The sequence below is a fragment of the Erythrolamprus reginae genome, chromosome Z (assembly GCF_031021105.1).
Source record: "Erythrolamprus reginae isolate rEryReg1 chromosome Z, rEryReg1.hap1, whole genome shotgun sequence".
In the NCBI taxonomy this organism is placed as follows: Eukaryota; Metazoa; Chordata; class Lepidosauria; order Squamata; family Dipsadidae; genus Erythrolamprus; species Erythrolamprus reginae.
Genome location: NC_091963.1, coordinates 102,637,784 through 102,654,616, shown reverse-complemented (window position 1 = coordinate 102,654,616; position 16,833 = coordinate 102,637,784). Strand labels below are relative to the sequence as shown.

Genomic DNA, 16,833 nt, shown 5'->3' with positions numbered 1-16,833 from the left:
GACATTAGGACAGGAACGGTAGGCACAAAGGTGCACTTATGCATGCCCCTTACAGACCTCTTAGAAAAGGGGAGAGATCTATTGTAGATAATGTATATCCCAGTTTTTCCCCCTAAAAACATCTGAAATGCAGGGCTGCCCAAAGTAGTAGATGGTGGGCTCAGGAGAAATATATTTACATACAGTTCTTATTTAAGAAGTTTGCAATTTCTTTCAGTCTCAGCCACCAATGTGAAGAGCTGTAACAGGGAATTGGCCACATTTATGGAGATCGGGGCAGAGCAGAGCTCTTCTAGAAAAAGGGACTGCAGAAACATATAAAAGGTGTCACTAGTGTGCATGTGCAGTCTCTCAATTTAGCACTTCTGACATAGTTCAAGCTTTAAAAAAAAATAGCATCTAAGATGGACAGTTTCGCATAACTTATCTTGCAGTCGTTCAAAGAGGTTTCATGACACCAATAATTTTCATGACACCAATAATTATAACTTGTCAAAATATACAAGCTAGAGGACAATCTCATGAGATGTAGCATCCTTCTTGGTTACTGCTGATGTCTAGGTGGAATGGACATCATTTTTTTTTAATCTCTGAGAAAGACCATTGAAGTAAAAGACCAATTGATTTATACCTCACCTACAAAAAGATATTGATAAAATTGAACAGGTGCAAAGACGGGCTACAAAAATGGTGGAAGGTCTTAAGCATAAAATCTATCAGGAAAGACTTAATGAACTCAATCAGTATAGTTTGGAGGACAGAAGGGAAAGGGGGGACATGATAGAAACATTTAAATATGTTAAAGGGTTAAATAAGGTTCAGGAGGGAAGTGTTTTTAATAGGAAAGTGAACACAAGAACAAGGGGCCACAATCTGAGGTTAGTTGGGGGAAAGATCAGAAGTAACATGAGAAAATATTATTTTACTGAAAGAGTAGTAGATGCTTGGAATAAACTTCCAGCAGATGTGGTTGATAAATCCACAGTAACTGAATTTAAACATGCCTGGGATAAACATATATCCATCCCAAGATAAACTACAGGAAATAGTTTAAGGGCAGACTAGATGGAGGTCTTTTTCTTCTATGTTTTGTAACTTCTCATCTAGGATGCTTATAGATGTGTATGAATAAGAAAGTCAAGAATAGCCAGTCTTTTTGTGTGCATATAATGCAAGATGAATGAATCTTTTTTCTATGAGGCATAGTAGAAGCAGAGATAATCATGATTTTCCCTCCTACTGAACTTGATGAAAAATTTTCATGTATAATGTGAACCTATATTATTAGCTGGGTAACTGGGTTGTGGTGGTGGGTGCTGCAATATAAAAAAAATTAAAATACTGTACGTCATAATCTTCTCCTATATTGCTATAGTTCCTACAATACATAATGTTCCCCTACATTAGTGTTTCCTCTATTGGAATAGGTCTACTAGCAGCATATTCATCAGCTTGGGTGTTCCATTAGCATTATCGGTCATTGAGTGTGTCTCCATTTAATGTTATTGAATTTTAATGTCTAGTTAAATTGTCTATAAGATTATGCCCCTAGTTTTCTCCAAACTACTAGCGCATGTAAAGCATTCACTGCTTTTGTTAGTCATGGTGGATTGGCATGATTGAGGAAACCTGCTCAGGTTCATATCTGGCAGCTCAGAATTAAATTGGACCTAAAGAAAGAAAAGGGAGGGGCTGCTTGGAGTAGGAAAGATTTTGCAGAGAACAACGTGCTTGCAAAGGCACTGAAAGGGTGTCTTTTTAAGAAAGAAAAGGGAGGAGGGAAGGGCAGCTTGGGAGAGGAAAAATTTTGCAGAGAACAAGGTGCTTGCAAAGGCACTGAAACGGTGTCTTTTGAAGAAAGAAAAGGGAGGAGGGAGGGGCAGCTTGGGGGAGGAAATTTTTTGCAGAGAACAAGGTGCTTGCAAAGGCACTGAAACGGTGTCTTTTGAAGAAAGAAAAGGGAGAGGCGCCCCCCTTGCCTTTCTTCCTTCCCACTCACCCTTTAGCCTAGCCTTGCTTCTTCCACCCGCCCCCTTTAGCTGCTCCTCCCTGCCCTCTGTTCGCCTCCCTTCTAAAGTTTGGGATTTTCCTGAAGGATTTGCACGCATTATTTGCTTTTACATTGATTCCTATGGGAAACATTGTTTCATCTTACGAACTTTTCACCTTACGAACCTCCTCCTAGAATCAATTAAGTTCGTATGATGAGGTACCACTTTAGTTCTTTTTTTTTTCATTTCATTTTTTTGGTGTTTTATTGAATATTGGACTTTATTGGTAACTTTTGGAGAGCTACTGAAAGCACTTTCAACATTCAGAGAAAGAAGCTCTTAACAAATGTAGTGCTAAAGATTGCACACCAATGTTTGTTTATTTATTTATTTTGTCCAATACACAATGAGGGTTTTAGTGGGTATATATCTATATACACATAGTAAAATACATGATGAAGGTTCTAGAGGAGATACTCATAGTAAAATATATCTAAGAAATAATAGCAAAGAAGGTATAGTAATAGAACATATCAATGAAAGAATAGAAGAAGAGATATAGGAATATAAGAAAGGTATAGGAGATATAGGAGAGCAATAGGACAGGGGACGGAAGGCACTCTAGTGCACTTGCATTCGCCCCTTACTGACCTCTTAGGAATCTGGGTAGGTCAACCGTAGATAATCTAAGGCTAAAGTGTTGGGGGTTTGGGGATGACACTATGGAGTCCGGTAATGAATTCCACGCTTCGACAACTCGGTTACTGAAGTCATGTTTTTTACAGTCAAGTTTGGAGCGGTTAATATTAAGTTTAAATCTGTTGTGTGCTTTTGTGTTGTTGTGGTTGAAGCTGAAGTATTTGCCGACAGGCAGGATGTTGCAGCATATGATCTTGTGGGCAATACTTAGATCTTGTTTAAGGCGTCTTAGTTCTAAACTTTCTAGGCCCAGAATTGAAAGTCTAGTCTCGTAGGGTATTCTATTTCGAGTGGAGGAGTGAAGGGCTCTTCTGATGAAGTATCTTTGGACATCTTGTAGTAAATAATACTAACTAACTTATTATTATGAATAAACTCATTAATTATTTGATTCTACAAAAGCTGGTTTCATTTGTAATGACTATTTGAAATAACGTAATCCTTGGCAAATGACAAAAAAATCAAGGTTTTCAAGGTTTACATACAGCACTCTGTTTTGTTAGCCATACTTAGATTCTTAATATACTTCTCTCATTACTTTCCAGTTGGATGCTGATGATGCTGAGGTGACTTTTGATGAGACAGAAGGCCAAGATGTCTATGATGAAATTCAGATGCCTGTTTGAGCGCCCAACTGCTGCTACCACTAGGCAAATGAGGAACCAAATTTCCAATCCCACCCCCCCAAAAAAACATCGGATATCAGAATCTGAAGATATTCACACTCTCACACACACATTAATTGCACATGGCCAAACATTCCAGTGGTGTAAATATATGATTGTCAAAACATGGATCCTTAGAATTTAAATCCTTCGGATCCTTAGGATTTAAGAAACATATCCCCGCCCCTGCCCCCTCAGTCAATTATAGTTCTTTAGTGAATCTTAATATTTCTTTCTTAGGATTTAGGAAATAGATGTACCTTCCCAGAAGGAGACAAAAGTACCAAGATATGGAAGAATTGTTGAAGAGATGATACATGTTAACAGTGGACTCCATTTTTAATGCAGCTATAATCTAGATGCTTCTCTTCTGTATTTGTGTGTTTGTGTGTGTGCTTTATCGGTCATAGAGGAACCCATCTACTTTTCTACCAAGATATAAGAAGCATTTTTATTACTCACAATGCCAGACCATGTACACCAATGAATATTTGTAATGTGTTTTGAAAGAAATGCTGATAACTCATCACTGTTCTCTGATGGACCATCAGAGTGAATGCTTCAGAATGTTGAAGTGGACTGAAATTAAGAAGAAAAGGCAATTAGATCTTTCTTTAATCATTGGAATTATAGAATATGAAAAGGCTGGGGCATGAAAACAAGGAACAGAAGAAGCACAAAGAGGATGCCATATTTGCCATGGAGAGAAGCAACAAGCCTAACTTCATGGTGGAAACCAAGAATGGAAGTGGCAGAAACATCAGGTTGCAAGAAGCAAAAATGTCCCTTTGATGAGAAATGGTGACAGATGAATGAAATCTATCCCAAATGACATATTTGAAAAAAATTGCTTCCTTGGAAAGCTAGTTATTCTTTTCTTTGAAGATGGTTTTCATTTTTTGTGAATTCATCCTACCCCCTTTCCCACTGAAACTTGAATTATGCTAATATGATGAAGGCATCATCAAAAAATACAGTTCTGCCTTGGTTACTTCTGTTGCTTGCTTGTTCTTATAGTTACGTTTTAGCAAATGCTACTGTTTTTTCCTTAAAATGGCATCTATCTAAGTCCCTACCTGGGAAATGTGCCACTTGACAAAAAACATCAGTATATTCCAGATTATAATAATTAGAGCTGTATATTTGAAAACGTAGCGTAAGCAACTACCTTGGTGGATATTAACATCCAGAGATTCTTAGCTTCCAATTAAATACCAATTGATTGTTCTTAAGAATAGAAAATATGTGTAAATCTCATTAATTAGTCCTTCCTCCCCCACTTGCTTATTAACCATTCCGAAGTATTCAAGTATTCCAGCATCCAAGAAGTCATTCTAAGTGAATGTCTGCAAACAGGCTTAATTTACAGCCCGTTATTGCAAAATAGGGTTTATTTTTTGCACACCTTGTTATTTCACATGCATCAATCTAATAGTACTTTTATATAGTAATGTAAAACTTACTTCCTCTCTCCATTCAAATCTCTATATTGGGTGTTGTTCTGAATCAAGCTTTGAGTCCTCATTAACTTTCGCTTGCACTTTTCAAATGGTCTTTGGCAATCCACGTTTTTTCTTCTTAGTAATGTCACATGTTGTTGTCTTATGGGGTTTTTTTTCTCCCACATGATTGTAGCAATAGTGATGCACATAGGATTTATATTAATGAAGAATCTGTATAAATGCAGCAGGTTCCATTTCCTCCTTAGAATTTTTGAAAATGTTTCTCATGGTGGTATAAATTCAATATTGATAATAGTCATTTCAGCAATATTACTATTTGTTATTTCCTAAAAAATAATAAAGGTGCTAAACTCAACAATATCTAGAGTCCTTCAACTTATCAATGCCTACCTTCTAATCCCAGGTATGCATAGATTACCATTGTGTTGCCTTATGGGTGAAAACTTTCTGCGCTTGACTAAGCTACTTTCTTTTTATTATTTTACATTATCCAGGATGAATATTGGTTCTAACCATGCACTAACATTAATATGATTAGGGGAAGGACTGTGGAATAAACAAATGTTAATATTTCCTCTTGCAATGCATAAACAATTTATGGAACTTATTACCCAAAGTATAAAGATAGACATTAGCTTTTATGGCTTTAAATGAAGAATTTGGTATACAGAATAAAAAGTGACCAGATCAGTATGCATTAGTTATGGAGCCAAATGAAATTGCCTTCTGGTCACCACACCTCAGGAAGGATATAATGGAACTGGAAAAGGTGCAAAAAAAGGGCAACAAGAATGATAAAGGAAACGGAGCACCTCCCTTATGATACCAGGTTGCAACGCCTTGGTCTCTTCAGCCTTGAAAGACGGCGTTTAAGGGGTGACTTGATCAAAGTGTATAAAATCATGCATGGGATAGAAAAGGTGGATAGAGAAAAATTCTTTTCTCTATCACACAATACTAGGACAAGGGGGCACTCCCTAAAGTTCATAGATAAGAAAGCGAGGACAAATAAAGGAAAATGTTTCTTCACCCAGAGGGTCGTTGGTTTATGGAATTCACTTCCAGAAGAGGTCGTGACAGCTGTCAGCCTTGATAGCTTCAAGGCAGGATTAGACAGATTCACGGATGCCAAGTGTATCGGTGGTTATTGAAACGGATGTCCATGTGCCACCCCTATGTTGCTTGAGGCAGGCAGGATTCCCTTGAGTACCATTTGTTGGGGATCAGGGGAAAGGGAGGGTCTTGCCTTCTCTTTCTGCTCAAGATCCCCATGGACAATTGGTGGACACAGAATGCTGGATTCGATGGACTTTGGCCTGGTTCAGCATGGCTCTTCTTATGTTCTTATGTTCATTCTTTAAAGATATTATACAAGCATAAATTCATGAGATGACCAGTGTTATTGTGTCCTATATTTGAACTTCAGTTTGTAAGTGATTTCTATTAAAATGGTGGGTATTCTGATCCCTGAGATTTTTAGGTCTTTTTATTAAGGGAGAAAGAAAACACACACAAAAAAAATGTATTTAGCCTTGGAGCCATGGGTTTAGACCAGACCTGGGCAAGGGTGGCCCGCGGGCTGCATCCGGCCTGCCCGCTGTCTGTGACCGGCCCGTCCGCTATCTGTGACTGGTCCGCGGAGGTCAGAGTCCGCTCCAGTGCAAGGATGAAAGACCTCACCGCGTCTGCCGGGACTCCTTCGGTTCCTGATTTCCTGATGAATCATGAAGAAAGCAGAAACTGGAGGAGTCCCGGCAGACGCGGTGAGCTCTTTCATCCTTGCATTGGAGTGGACGCTGATCTCCTGCTGAGAGCAGCCGAGCACAGAATCCACGCAAACACTCCAGTGCAGTGACTGTGGTGCACCATGTTGCCGTAAAGCAAACAATTACGGGTCTGTAGAGTGGGTCTGGGTGTTTAGGTCAGGCCAGGGTCTGTGTCTTTACAGTATTGGGTAGAAATGACTTAATTATATTAGTCTGGTCCTCTAAAACCATCCCAATTTCTCATGTGGTCCCATGGCAAAATTATTTGCACATCCCTGGTTTAGACCCTTGATAGAAATCAACACAATAATTTCAGTCTGAATTAGTAGAAAGCCACCATATCCTGAAAGCCATTTTATAATAATTGTCAATAAAAAAACTATGGGGATTTTTATTCTACATGAATCCTACAATATCATTTGCATTGCTATTTATGCAGATATGGGTCTAGATGAACGGCTTTGTCTTTATTAAAAGTGCAACAGTGACAAACTCAACAAATAAACCCAGTGTGTTAAAATAGCAAATTATATCTATAGGTATCTGGTAGATCAGGTTTCAAAATTATTATTCATTAGAGTTTAAAGTGACGTGCATGATACTCCCACTCCAATATCTCAGCATAGCAACAGTCTTGTTATATGGGGCACGGTGGGCTGAAAAACAGTTGCTGACCAAGTCAACCTATACATTTCTATGACCAAATATGGCTTTCATCATAGCCCTAATCCAACAACTTAATCACATTTCACTGTCTCAGTTATTAGCACGTTATAGACATAGGACCCCCTCTCCTGCAGTGAGATTTCCTTTATAATTAAAGGTGTACACTAATTTAGTGAGAATGGGTTTTCATAATTTTTTAAAAATCATATTTAATGTTTCATCTGCTTTGCTATCTCTGCTGTATCAGATATTTTTTAACAACGGCAGCAAGAAACAAGATCTTGGAATAACATGCTACATTTATTTTATGTGAATTTATTTTCATTTAGGCATGTTGCAATATAATTGCAACAATTTTCTTGTTTTGAGCAATACCAGAAACAATAGACCTATTTTTGTAAAATAACAACAAATAAGCTGTTCAGACTATTTGCAATCCAAACTCACAGTTCTTCACCTATGATTAATACTTGGAAAAAAGTGTAATTCTGTAATTACGGTTTCTTTTGTTCCTCTCAAGGTCTTCTCAGTGGAAATTGGTTAATGTTTCTCTAACAGATTGGTGAGATAAAAGCCATGTTTCTATTTCTAGTGCTAAGTGAAGTTTTACAGTCCACCAAAACAAATCTAGAAAAGAATGAGAAATCACACCACACAGAACCTCAATCTTAAGAATTATAGCCAGTTCTGATACTTTATAAGCAGTTTTACTATTAATGGGAGGGGGAGGAATAAGAGTACAGTATTAGTAATAATATTTATATACAGGAGCATTTAATCACCTAAATCTACATTCTTATCTGTGATATAATATCGACTGAAATTACAGTGAACTGAATCTGAAGTTATTTTCCCCCCAAAATAAATTAAAATATTTTAAAAGGCAAAGGAATCCCAACTGATGTTCCTCCATTAGTCGTTGCTGATCGTAGGGAATGGCTCATCTCCATTTCAAGGCCATTCAACCAGCACTGCCCAAAGACATTTTGTGATCATGTGGCCAGCATGACTTCAGGAAGTGCTATTATCTTCCCACCAAAGTGGTACCTATTTATCTATTTGCATTTGTATGCTTTAAAACTGCTAGATTGGCAGGAGCTGGAGTGAGGATGGGAGCCCATCAGATGGTGTGGAGTTTGAGGTCCTAACCTGGGTTGTCAATTTTCCAGCCAAGAAGCCCAGCACTTTAACCACTGAGCCACCAAGCCACCTATAAATTAAAATAAAAATATGGAGAAATATTAATAGATGTAGTGCTTGCTTTCCCATTGAACTAGGACGTAAAATACATACAGTTTAATTTAGCATTGTATACTAACTGGCATATTTAAGGAATGTACAATGAAATCTTGTATATATAACAGTCCAGCAAGGTTGGTATGTTCCAGTCCCTTCATCAAACAATTATATCTTGTAAGCCCTGGAGTTGTGCCACCTCAATGATTGCATCCATTATATGGAACATCATCCATTCAGAGATATGCCGCCCCGAGTCTTCAGAGAAGGGCAACATACAAATCTAATTAATAATAATAATAATAATAATAATAATAATAATAAGAAGAAGAAGAAGAAGAAGAAGAAGATGATGATGATGAATATGAAAACCTTGCTTTGAAATTAGGCAGTTAGGTGACTTTTGTTGGTGATGTATTTTTGTTTTGGAAGTTACTGTTTAACTTGATGTTATTAATTTATACAATTATGATTACCTTAATTTTTTTAATGCATCCAGAGTCACTGTTGTAAAATCTGTGGCTCTATAAATCATCTTTAAAAAATGACGTATTCTCAAACTCTGTCAATACAAGGAATCCTGCCTAAAATAGTAATAGCAATAGCATTTAGACTTATATACTGCTTCATAGTGCTTTTACAACCCTCCCTAAGCAGTTTACAGAATTAGCATATTGCCCCCAACAATCTGGGTCCTCATTTCATCCACCTCGGAAGGATGGAAGGCGGAGTCAACGTTGCACCGATGGTGAGATTTGAACTGCTGAACTACAGCTAGCAGTTAGGTGAAGTAGCCTGCAGTGCTGCACTCTAATCACTGCACCATCTTGTTGATGATAAATGATGTACTTGTGGGAACATCTATTGTTAATAAAATTAAAACTTTCAAATTTCAGGTTTTTATAGGCTGGAAAACACCAGATTACTAATACATAGCCAATAATTTGGTGTGATCTGAAATGTTGCAGCCCAGACCTAGAAATATGGCAGGCTATAAGCTTAATGAAAAATACTATGCATGATGTGGAGCAGGACAAAAATAGAAGTATGCCATTCAATTTAGTGGTTTAGCATTTTATGCAAACAATAATTTGGTGTAAAGTAAAGAAGGAATGGCCTTAAGAAATAAGAGAAAGAGACACTATAGTTAGATAAAAAAAGAGCTGAGAAAAAGTGCCAAAAAGATTTGCCATCACTGGTGTAGGTAGAAATAGAAAATAGGCTGAAAAATAAAAGGCATGTATATGCTTGCTCTCATCTTATCTCCTTCCAGAGTTTTTGTGCAGAAAATACATGCTCACTGAACTCCTTGGAAAAAGAGGAAACTATAAAAATAATTGCTAATATGAAATAGCAAGAATGGATTAGAACTTGCAGCCTCCATGCAGATGATAAAGAAAATGTTTACTATTAAACAATGTTAACTAGCTTTTTTTTAAAAAATGCAGTTGTTTTTTGAAAGAAAGTAATTGTTATTAGCAATATCAACTAACAATATTGTAGGGCAACCTTTGATCAGACTTCCCTTCATTTAGACTAATCAGTAGAAATCCTTAATTTTGAATTTTCAACTGCTGCAGCATAACAAGTCACTTCCGGTCCCTGTGTAGCTTTTTGGAACCTCCAACCACCAGAGGGAGATGTGCGTTATAAGAATAAAACACACATCTATTGTACAGAAGAAGCAGGGGGTGGGGACTCTTTCTTTCAGATTCGCATAAAGCCCAGTTTCGCTCAGTGCTTTATGGCCCTTCACCAGATGTGATTTACTAGATAAAGGAACTGAAAACTCTCCACAGGAATGAGGATCAAGATGGCTGCGCTGATATGCCTTGAGGAATGAACTGACTGTCTTTGTAACAAACGAGCATAGTTCTGCAGCAAACAGATTTTATCAGAAGCCAGCTTGGAGAGTTGTGACGAGAGGACTCTGAACAAAAGGTCTCAGAGCTTCACTTTTTTGATGGCTGAGCATCAGAGATTATGGCTTAGTTCCCATGATACTCAAAAATCTATTTTTAAAAGAAGAAAAACCCACACTTTTAAAATAAACATATGTTACAGGTTATCTTTGTTTTTATTAATTTGTAGAATTATATAGAAACCCAATAGTTACATTGAAACATATTTCATTTTACTGTACGCTGCCCAGAGATTCTCTCTGATGAAAATGGAAGTATCAGAAATGCAAGAAATGAATAAATTAAATAAATCAAATATGAAGAGGGGTGTTTTTCCCCCAGTTCTACTACTCAGTCCCAAATAATAATCTGAATCCCCCTTCTTTGTGATTCTTGTAACTGCAAGAATACAAGAAATAAGAAACATACTGAATTTTCCAGACTATAATACGTACCAGTGTATAAGACACACCAAGATTCCAAAGAGGTAAGTACACAAAAAAAATTTCCGCCTTCCCCCAACCCCCAGGAACATTCTGCAGACCTCCCAAAGCCTGTGCGCACTCCCTTTTTGCAAAAAAAACCCAGCCCTGTGTTTTGCAAAAATAGGATGCGGGGTGGTGCTTCAGGAGACCAAGATGCATAAGATGCACCAACATTTCCTCTCTTTTTTCAAGGGGAAAAAGGTGCTTTTTATACTCTGAAAAATATGTACTTGTCTTTTTATGGCAAGCCAAAGATCAGACTAGTCTCCAGTTCAGCATAAAGAGTAGTTGACCTAATTTAAGATATGACGTAAGAATCAGTTTAGTCTATTGGTTAAGGTACTAATGGTCCAGGTTAGAAAATTGGATACCATGAGTTCAAGTCCTGCCTTACCATGAAAACCAGCCACGTAACTACAAGCAAGACATTGTCTCTCAATCCAACTCATCTCATAGGATTGTTATCGTGGAGAAAATAGGAAGAGGAAGGTGTGTTGGAAGATGTTTATCACCTTGAGTTAATTGTAAAACTAAGAGATAAATCTAAATCTGGTTAGCCCTATTTCATCATGTAAGTAATTTTGGTGGAGTTTGTTTATGCACTTTTGAGTCAATGGCAACTGCTTGGACGAGCCCCCAGAGCCGTGATGGCGAACCTATGGCACACGTGCCACGAGTGGCACACGGAGACCTCTCTGCAGGCACACGAGCCGCTGATCAGTTCAGCTCCACTGCGCATGTGCGAGTTCCTCCCGCTGGCCAGCTGATTTTCGGGATGGACAAGATCATGCTTTCTCTGCACTTTCTGTAGGAAATTCCCACCTGGAGATTCCACCCCAGTGCTGTTTGGGCACACAAGGCTTTTGCCCCTCACCTCTCTTTTTGGGGATGTGAGGTATTTCCCCCCTCCCAGCTCCATGTTCGGAAAGAGGCTTTTCCCCTCACAGCTCTATTTGCACAAAGCGGCTCCCCCCCCTCTACCTCTGTTTGGGGAAAGAGACTTCCCCCCCTTTCCAGCTCCGTTTGCAGAAAGAGGCTTCCCCTCCCTCCCAGCTCTGAGGGGGGAAAAGGCTTTCCCCCCCCCCCCCCCGCCTCCTAGCTTCCTTTGAGGAAAGAGGCTTTCCCCCTCTCTCAGCTCTGTTTAGGAAAGACAGTTTTCCCCTCTCCCACCACTGTTTTATGATGTGAGGCCAAAACAGGCAGGGGTGTGTGTCACACGTTCATGCACAATGGTTTGCGCAATCATGTGCAGTGAGCAGGATGTGCAGGAGGGGCATTGCATTATGGGTGCCAGCACTCATGCATATGCGACTTTTGGCACCCAAGGGAAAAAAGGTTTGCTATCACTGCCCTAGAGCTGTGATGGCAACCTATGGCACGCATGCTCAAAGTGGCACGCGGACCATTTCACTTGGGATGTGCGGCGTTGCCCATTCCTCTTCTGGGTTTCCAGTGCACACATGTGTACCAGCCAGCTAGTCTTCTGTTACTGGTGCACAGGCATGTGCAACAATTATTATTATTATTATTTTATTATATTTGTATGCCGCCCCTCTCCACAGACTCACCTTCACATGTGCGGCAATGTGAGAAATCGGAAGAACAGTCGGCCAGTAACCAGAAGACTAGCTGGCCAGTGCACATGCATGCCTCATGACATCCACTCATCCAGCAAGGAGCGCTGCTGCCTGTCTCATACACACACAGAGCAAAGCTTGGGCAAAGTGCTACTTGCCAAGCAAACAGGACAATTCTTAGTGCCCCAAGGACTTCAGTCCACTCCTCCACCTGGATTCCCATGCTCTGCTCACGTGGCAAAGAATTGCCTTAGTCGCCCAACAGCAATAAAGGGCCACAATAGTTGGGGCTACCGGAATGCACCGGAAACGTGTGCGTGCACGCTCCTGGCATTAGATTCAGCTTCTGTGAAGCTGAATCTTGTACAGAGATTTTCACTGTTTGGGGCATTTTTTTGTTTCCGCGCATGCGCAGAAGCAAAAAATGCCAAAACCCGGTGAAAAATGGCTGCTGCTGCTGCTCAGAGGGCGAGAGGGGGGCAGAAGAGTCTTCTCCTGCCCCAACCATCTCCCTGCTTGCACAGTAAGAGATCTCCGGCCAGCCCCGAGTCTCAACCCGAAAGGTTCCCCTCCATTGCATCCCTGCCACTCGTTCCAGCTGCCCCCATCCCCATTGTTTTCGGTTCCTGCGAGATTCCCACCGCCCACTGCAGCCATGCGGCCTGCTCTATACTTTCCCATGCCACAGGGATCTCTCGGAGCGGTGATGGTGCCCTGAGCGAGTCGTGGCCTTCCGGAGCACAGTGCTAGAGGCCCAGCCCAACAGTGCACCATTCTCCACCGAGCCCAAATGACAATGCATGGACTCTTGGAGACTGAGGGGAGCAGAGACAGTACAGAACAGGCCATGCAGCCAGAGCTCGGGGGGCGGCACTGTTGCTGCTGGCTGGGGTTCTGCTGCTCTAGGTGCCACGGTGAGATTCGGCTGCTGCACATGCGCAGCAACTGAAATCTCCTGTGGACGTCCCTCGTGCAGTGAGTGTGTGACTTTAGACCAGTCATGCTTTCCCAGCCCAACCTTATAGGGTTGCAGCTGTGAAGGAAAAGGAATAGAGAACACCATGTACACTGCCCTAAACTGGCATCCACACAATTCTGTCCCTTAGAATTACCACTGTAATCATTTATATCGCTGTGGTTCTTCTTATTCTTCCAGAGCAGACTCTATTTTAAAGAATGAACCCAGTAGATAGCATAATGCTTATGTGTCTGAACCTCTCTATCCAATCAAGACGTTAGTGCATGTTTACAGGTAGCCTAATTCTGCCCTTTTAACACACCTGTGACTGAAGATTAATGCTAATCTTGGTAGTTTCCACTGTTTGTATTAATGTTATTACATTAATTTTATTAACATTAGTGTGTTTTATGCTTTTTAATAATAATTTTATGTGCATGTGTTCCTAATAGTACTTTTTAGATTAAAGGCCATAATAAAGATTTTGGGGAGGTTATTTGTTTGTTTGTTTATAGGTGACAATCCACACCATGAATTGTATCTGAAAGCCTATGGTTACTTGTACAGCTAGTGTTGCAGAGATGTAAAGAAAGCGTACCATTGCCTGCCTATAACTTCTCATGCCACTGCAGTCTGAAACTTCAAAATGGTTTTCAAGAGCAACCCTTTGAACAACACATTGCAATAATCCCAAATGCAAGGTGATGATGACAAAATTAATTGTGAAAAGAGCCTTCAATTTAGGAATGAGTATAATTGGTGCCTGACCACCTCCTCTTTGATCAAGTCCAGGAAGAATCCCAAACTGCTATATTGAGCAGAAGCAATAACTCCGAGGAACAGAAGAAAAATGTGCAATCAAAAGTACAGTCAGATAAAAAAGTAGTGATTTGAGAAGGTATCTCAGACATGATCATCCCAGTTCTCATGAAGATAAAGGGAGCGCGAGAAAGATTCTATTATTGTTACGTTATAATGTAAGTACACTGCTCAAAAATAAATAAATAAAAGGAACACTTAAACAACACAACATAACTCCAAGTAAATCAAACTTCTGTGAAATCAAACAGTCCACTTAGGAAGCAACACTGATTGACAATCAATTCCACATGCTGTTGTGCACATTCAACTTTGTACAGAACAAAGTATTCAATGAGAATAGTATTTCATTCATTCAGATCTAGGATGTGTTATTTGAGTGTTCCCTTTATTTTTTTGATCAGTATAATATTAATGTTTGTATTTTTGGTTTCCTAGACAGGTCTATCTTGAAGGGTTGACAATTGCACACCAGAAAAACCACATTCAGAAAAAAGGTGGAACATTTCAGGTCTGGATGATCCTTGCATCCCCCCACCACCTATCCCATTGTTTTGCCATGATTGAGCTTAAGTCTTTTCCCCTCTACCTACACTCCAATTGCCTCTAAGCAATGAGCATTACTTAATCAGACAGGAGTCAAAATACAATGTCAGACCTGGAAGCCATTTAACCAGGGATGAAATTTTACCAGTTCGGACCAGTTCAGGAGAACTGTTAGCAGACAAGTTTGCTGAACTGGCAGTTTGTTGAACTGGCAACAGCGATGTGGCTGGCCCTGGCCCTGAATTGGTCCCTTAGTCACTGCTTGCTTGCCCCACCCAGTCTCTGCTCTGTAGCTTGCCTGTCTGAAGCGCTGCGCCCCTGATCTGCCTGCCAGATAAGCCTGTGAAGTCGCAGTCTACCTAGCTGCCCCTGTCCACCCCACCATTCCAGCCTGACTTCCCTACTCCTCATGGCCCAGAAACCTGCCTTGCTTGCCTACCTTCCATGCAGTATCCCAGCATCCCCATGGCCAGCTAGCTAAGGCAGGCAAGCAGAAGGCCCTACTACCTTCTCCACCACCCTGCCAAGCTTGCCTGCCTTTCACACGGCCTTCCTGGCAGTCCCCCATGCCCACTTCCCTACAGAGGAATCATTGAGTCTGTCATCTGCATCTCTATAACTGTCTGGTTTGGTGCTGCAACCCAACAGGACCAACACAGACTTCAGAGGATAATCAGAACTGCAGAAAAAACAATTGCTGCCAACCTGCCTTCCATCAAGGACCTGCATACTGCATGAGTCAAAAAGAGGGCGGGGAAAATATTTACTGACCCCTCGCATCCTGGACATAAATTGTTTCAACTCCTACCCTCAAAACGTCACTACAGAGCACTACACCCCAAGACAACTAGACACAAGAACAGTTTTTTCCTGACCGCCATCACTCTGCTAAACAAATTCCCTCAACACGGTCAGACTTTTTACTAAATCTGCACTTCTATTTCTATTAGTTTTTCTCATCAGTCTTCAGAGAGGGCTGGCATACAAATCTAAATAATAATAATAATAATAATAATAATAATAATAATAATAATAATAATAATAATAGTTTTTATTATTATTTTTATTTTTATTATTATTATTGTTATTATTATTATTATTCCTATCATCCTTTTCCTCCCACTTAGGACTGTATGACTGTAACTTGTTGCTTGTATCCTAAGATTTTTATTAATATTGATTGTTTCTTCATTGCTTATTTGACCCCTATGACAATAATTAAGTGTCGCACCACATGATTCTTGACAAATGTATATTTTCTTTTATGTACGCTGAGAGCAAATGCACCAAGACAAATTCCTTGTGTGTCCAATCACACTTGGCCAACAAAATTCTATTCTATTCTATTCTATTCTTCTGAGGTTGGTGTCCAACCTGGCAGTCCTTGGTAGAAAGGAAGGCATTGAGGGAGCGGGGGCAGCAATGATGCTCTGGGAGGGCAAGCAGTCATCCCAGGGCTTCTCACACATGCACGCACACACCAAAAGGTGATCCAAAGAGGGAAGGGCAATGCTGTAGAAAAGGCTGCCTTCTACCCAGGCCCACATGTTTTCCAGGCTGGCTCCACAGGGCTTGGGGATCCAAAGCAATCCACTGGCTTCCCGCCCAGCCACCTGCCTGCTCTCTTTGTGAATTGGCCTGGCTGACTGCCAGTGCCACTCTGGGAACTCAGCCCGCAGAGTCGCTTCCCACCAGCAAAGAAGCAGAACAAGGAGGCACAGATGCCGCTGGTGTCTGCCTGGGCATTAGCCCCTCATGTGGGGAATGGGGCAGGTCTGGCTGCGCACCCTTCAGCCTGGACAGCAGCGCCAGTGGGGGTAGCCCTTCATCTTGGTGAAGACCAGGTCATCCCACTTGTATTCACATGGTCAGCAGGAGCAGGACGATGGAGAGTCAGGTGGAGAGGCCAATGCAGCCTCCCCTGAGGCCACCCTGGCTGAATGATAGCTGTGCCTCCCCAGCAACAGGTGTGGAGGCACCACCTTGCTTGCCTTTGCCGCCTCTGGCATCCTACTTTCTCACCTACCAAAAGCAACCTCCCAGAGCAACCCTGCTGTTCAC

The 16,833-nt window shown here is 40.7% G+C and overlaps 1 protein-coding gene across 5 annotated transcripts in view; it reads left to right on the top strand.

The window, feature by feature from the left end:
• Positions 1–5,173, top strand: part of SLC4A1 (solute carrier family 4 member 1 (Diego blood group)) — a 69,676-nt gene extending 64,503 nt beyond the window's left edge. For all 5 annotated transcript variants that reach the window (XM_070727494.1, XM_070727496.1, XM_070727492.1 and 2 more), the window contains one exon: positions 3,236–5,173. In XM_070727494.1, the coding sequence (XP_070583595.1) occupies positions 3,236–3,316 (81 nt within the window). In that variant the 3' untranslated portion in view covers positions 3,317–5,173. The remainder of the gene's footprint in view (positions 1–3,235) is intronic.
• The last annotated feature ends 11,660 nt before the right edge of the window (positions 5,174–16,833 follow it).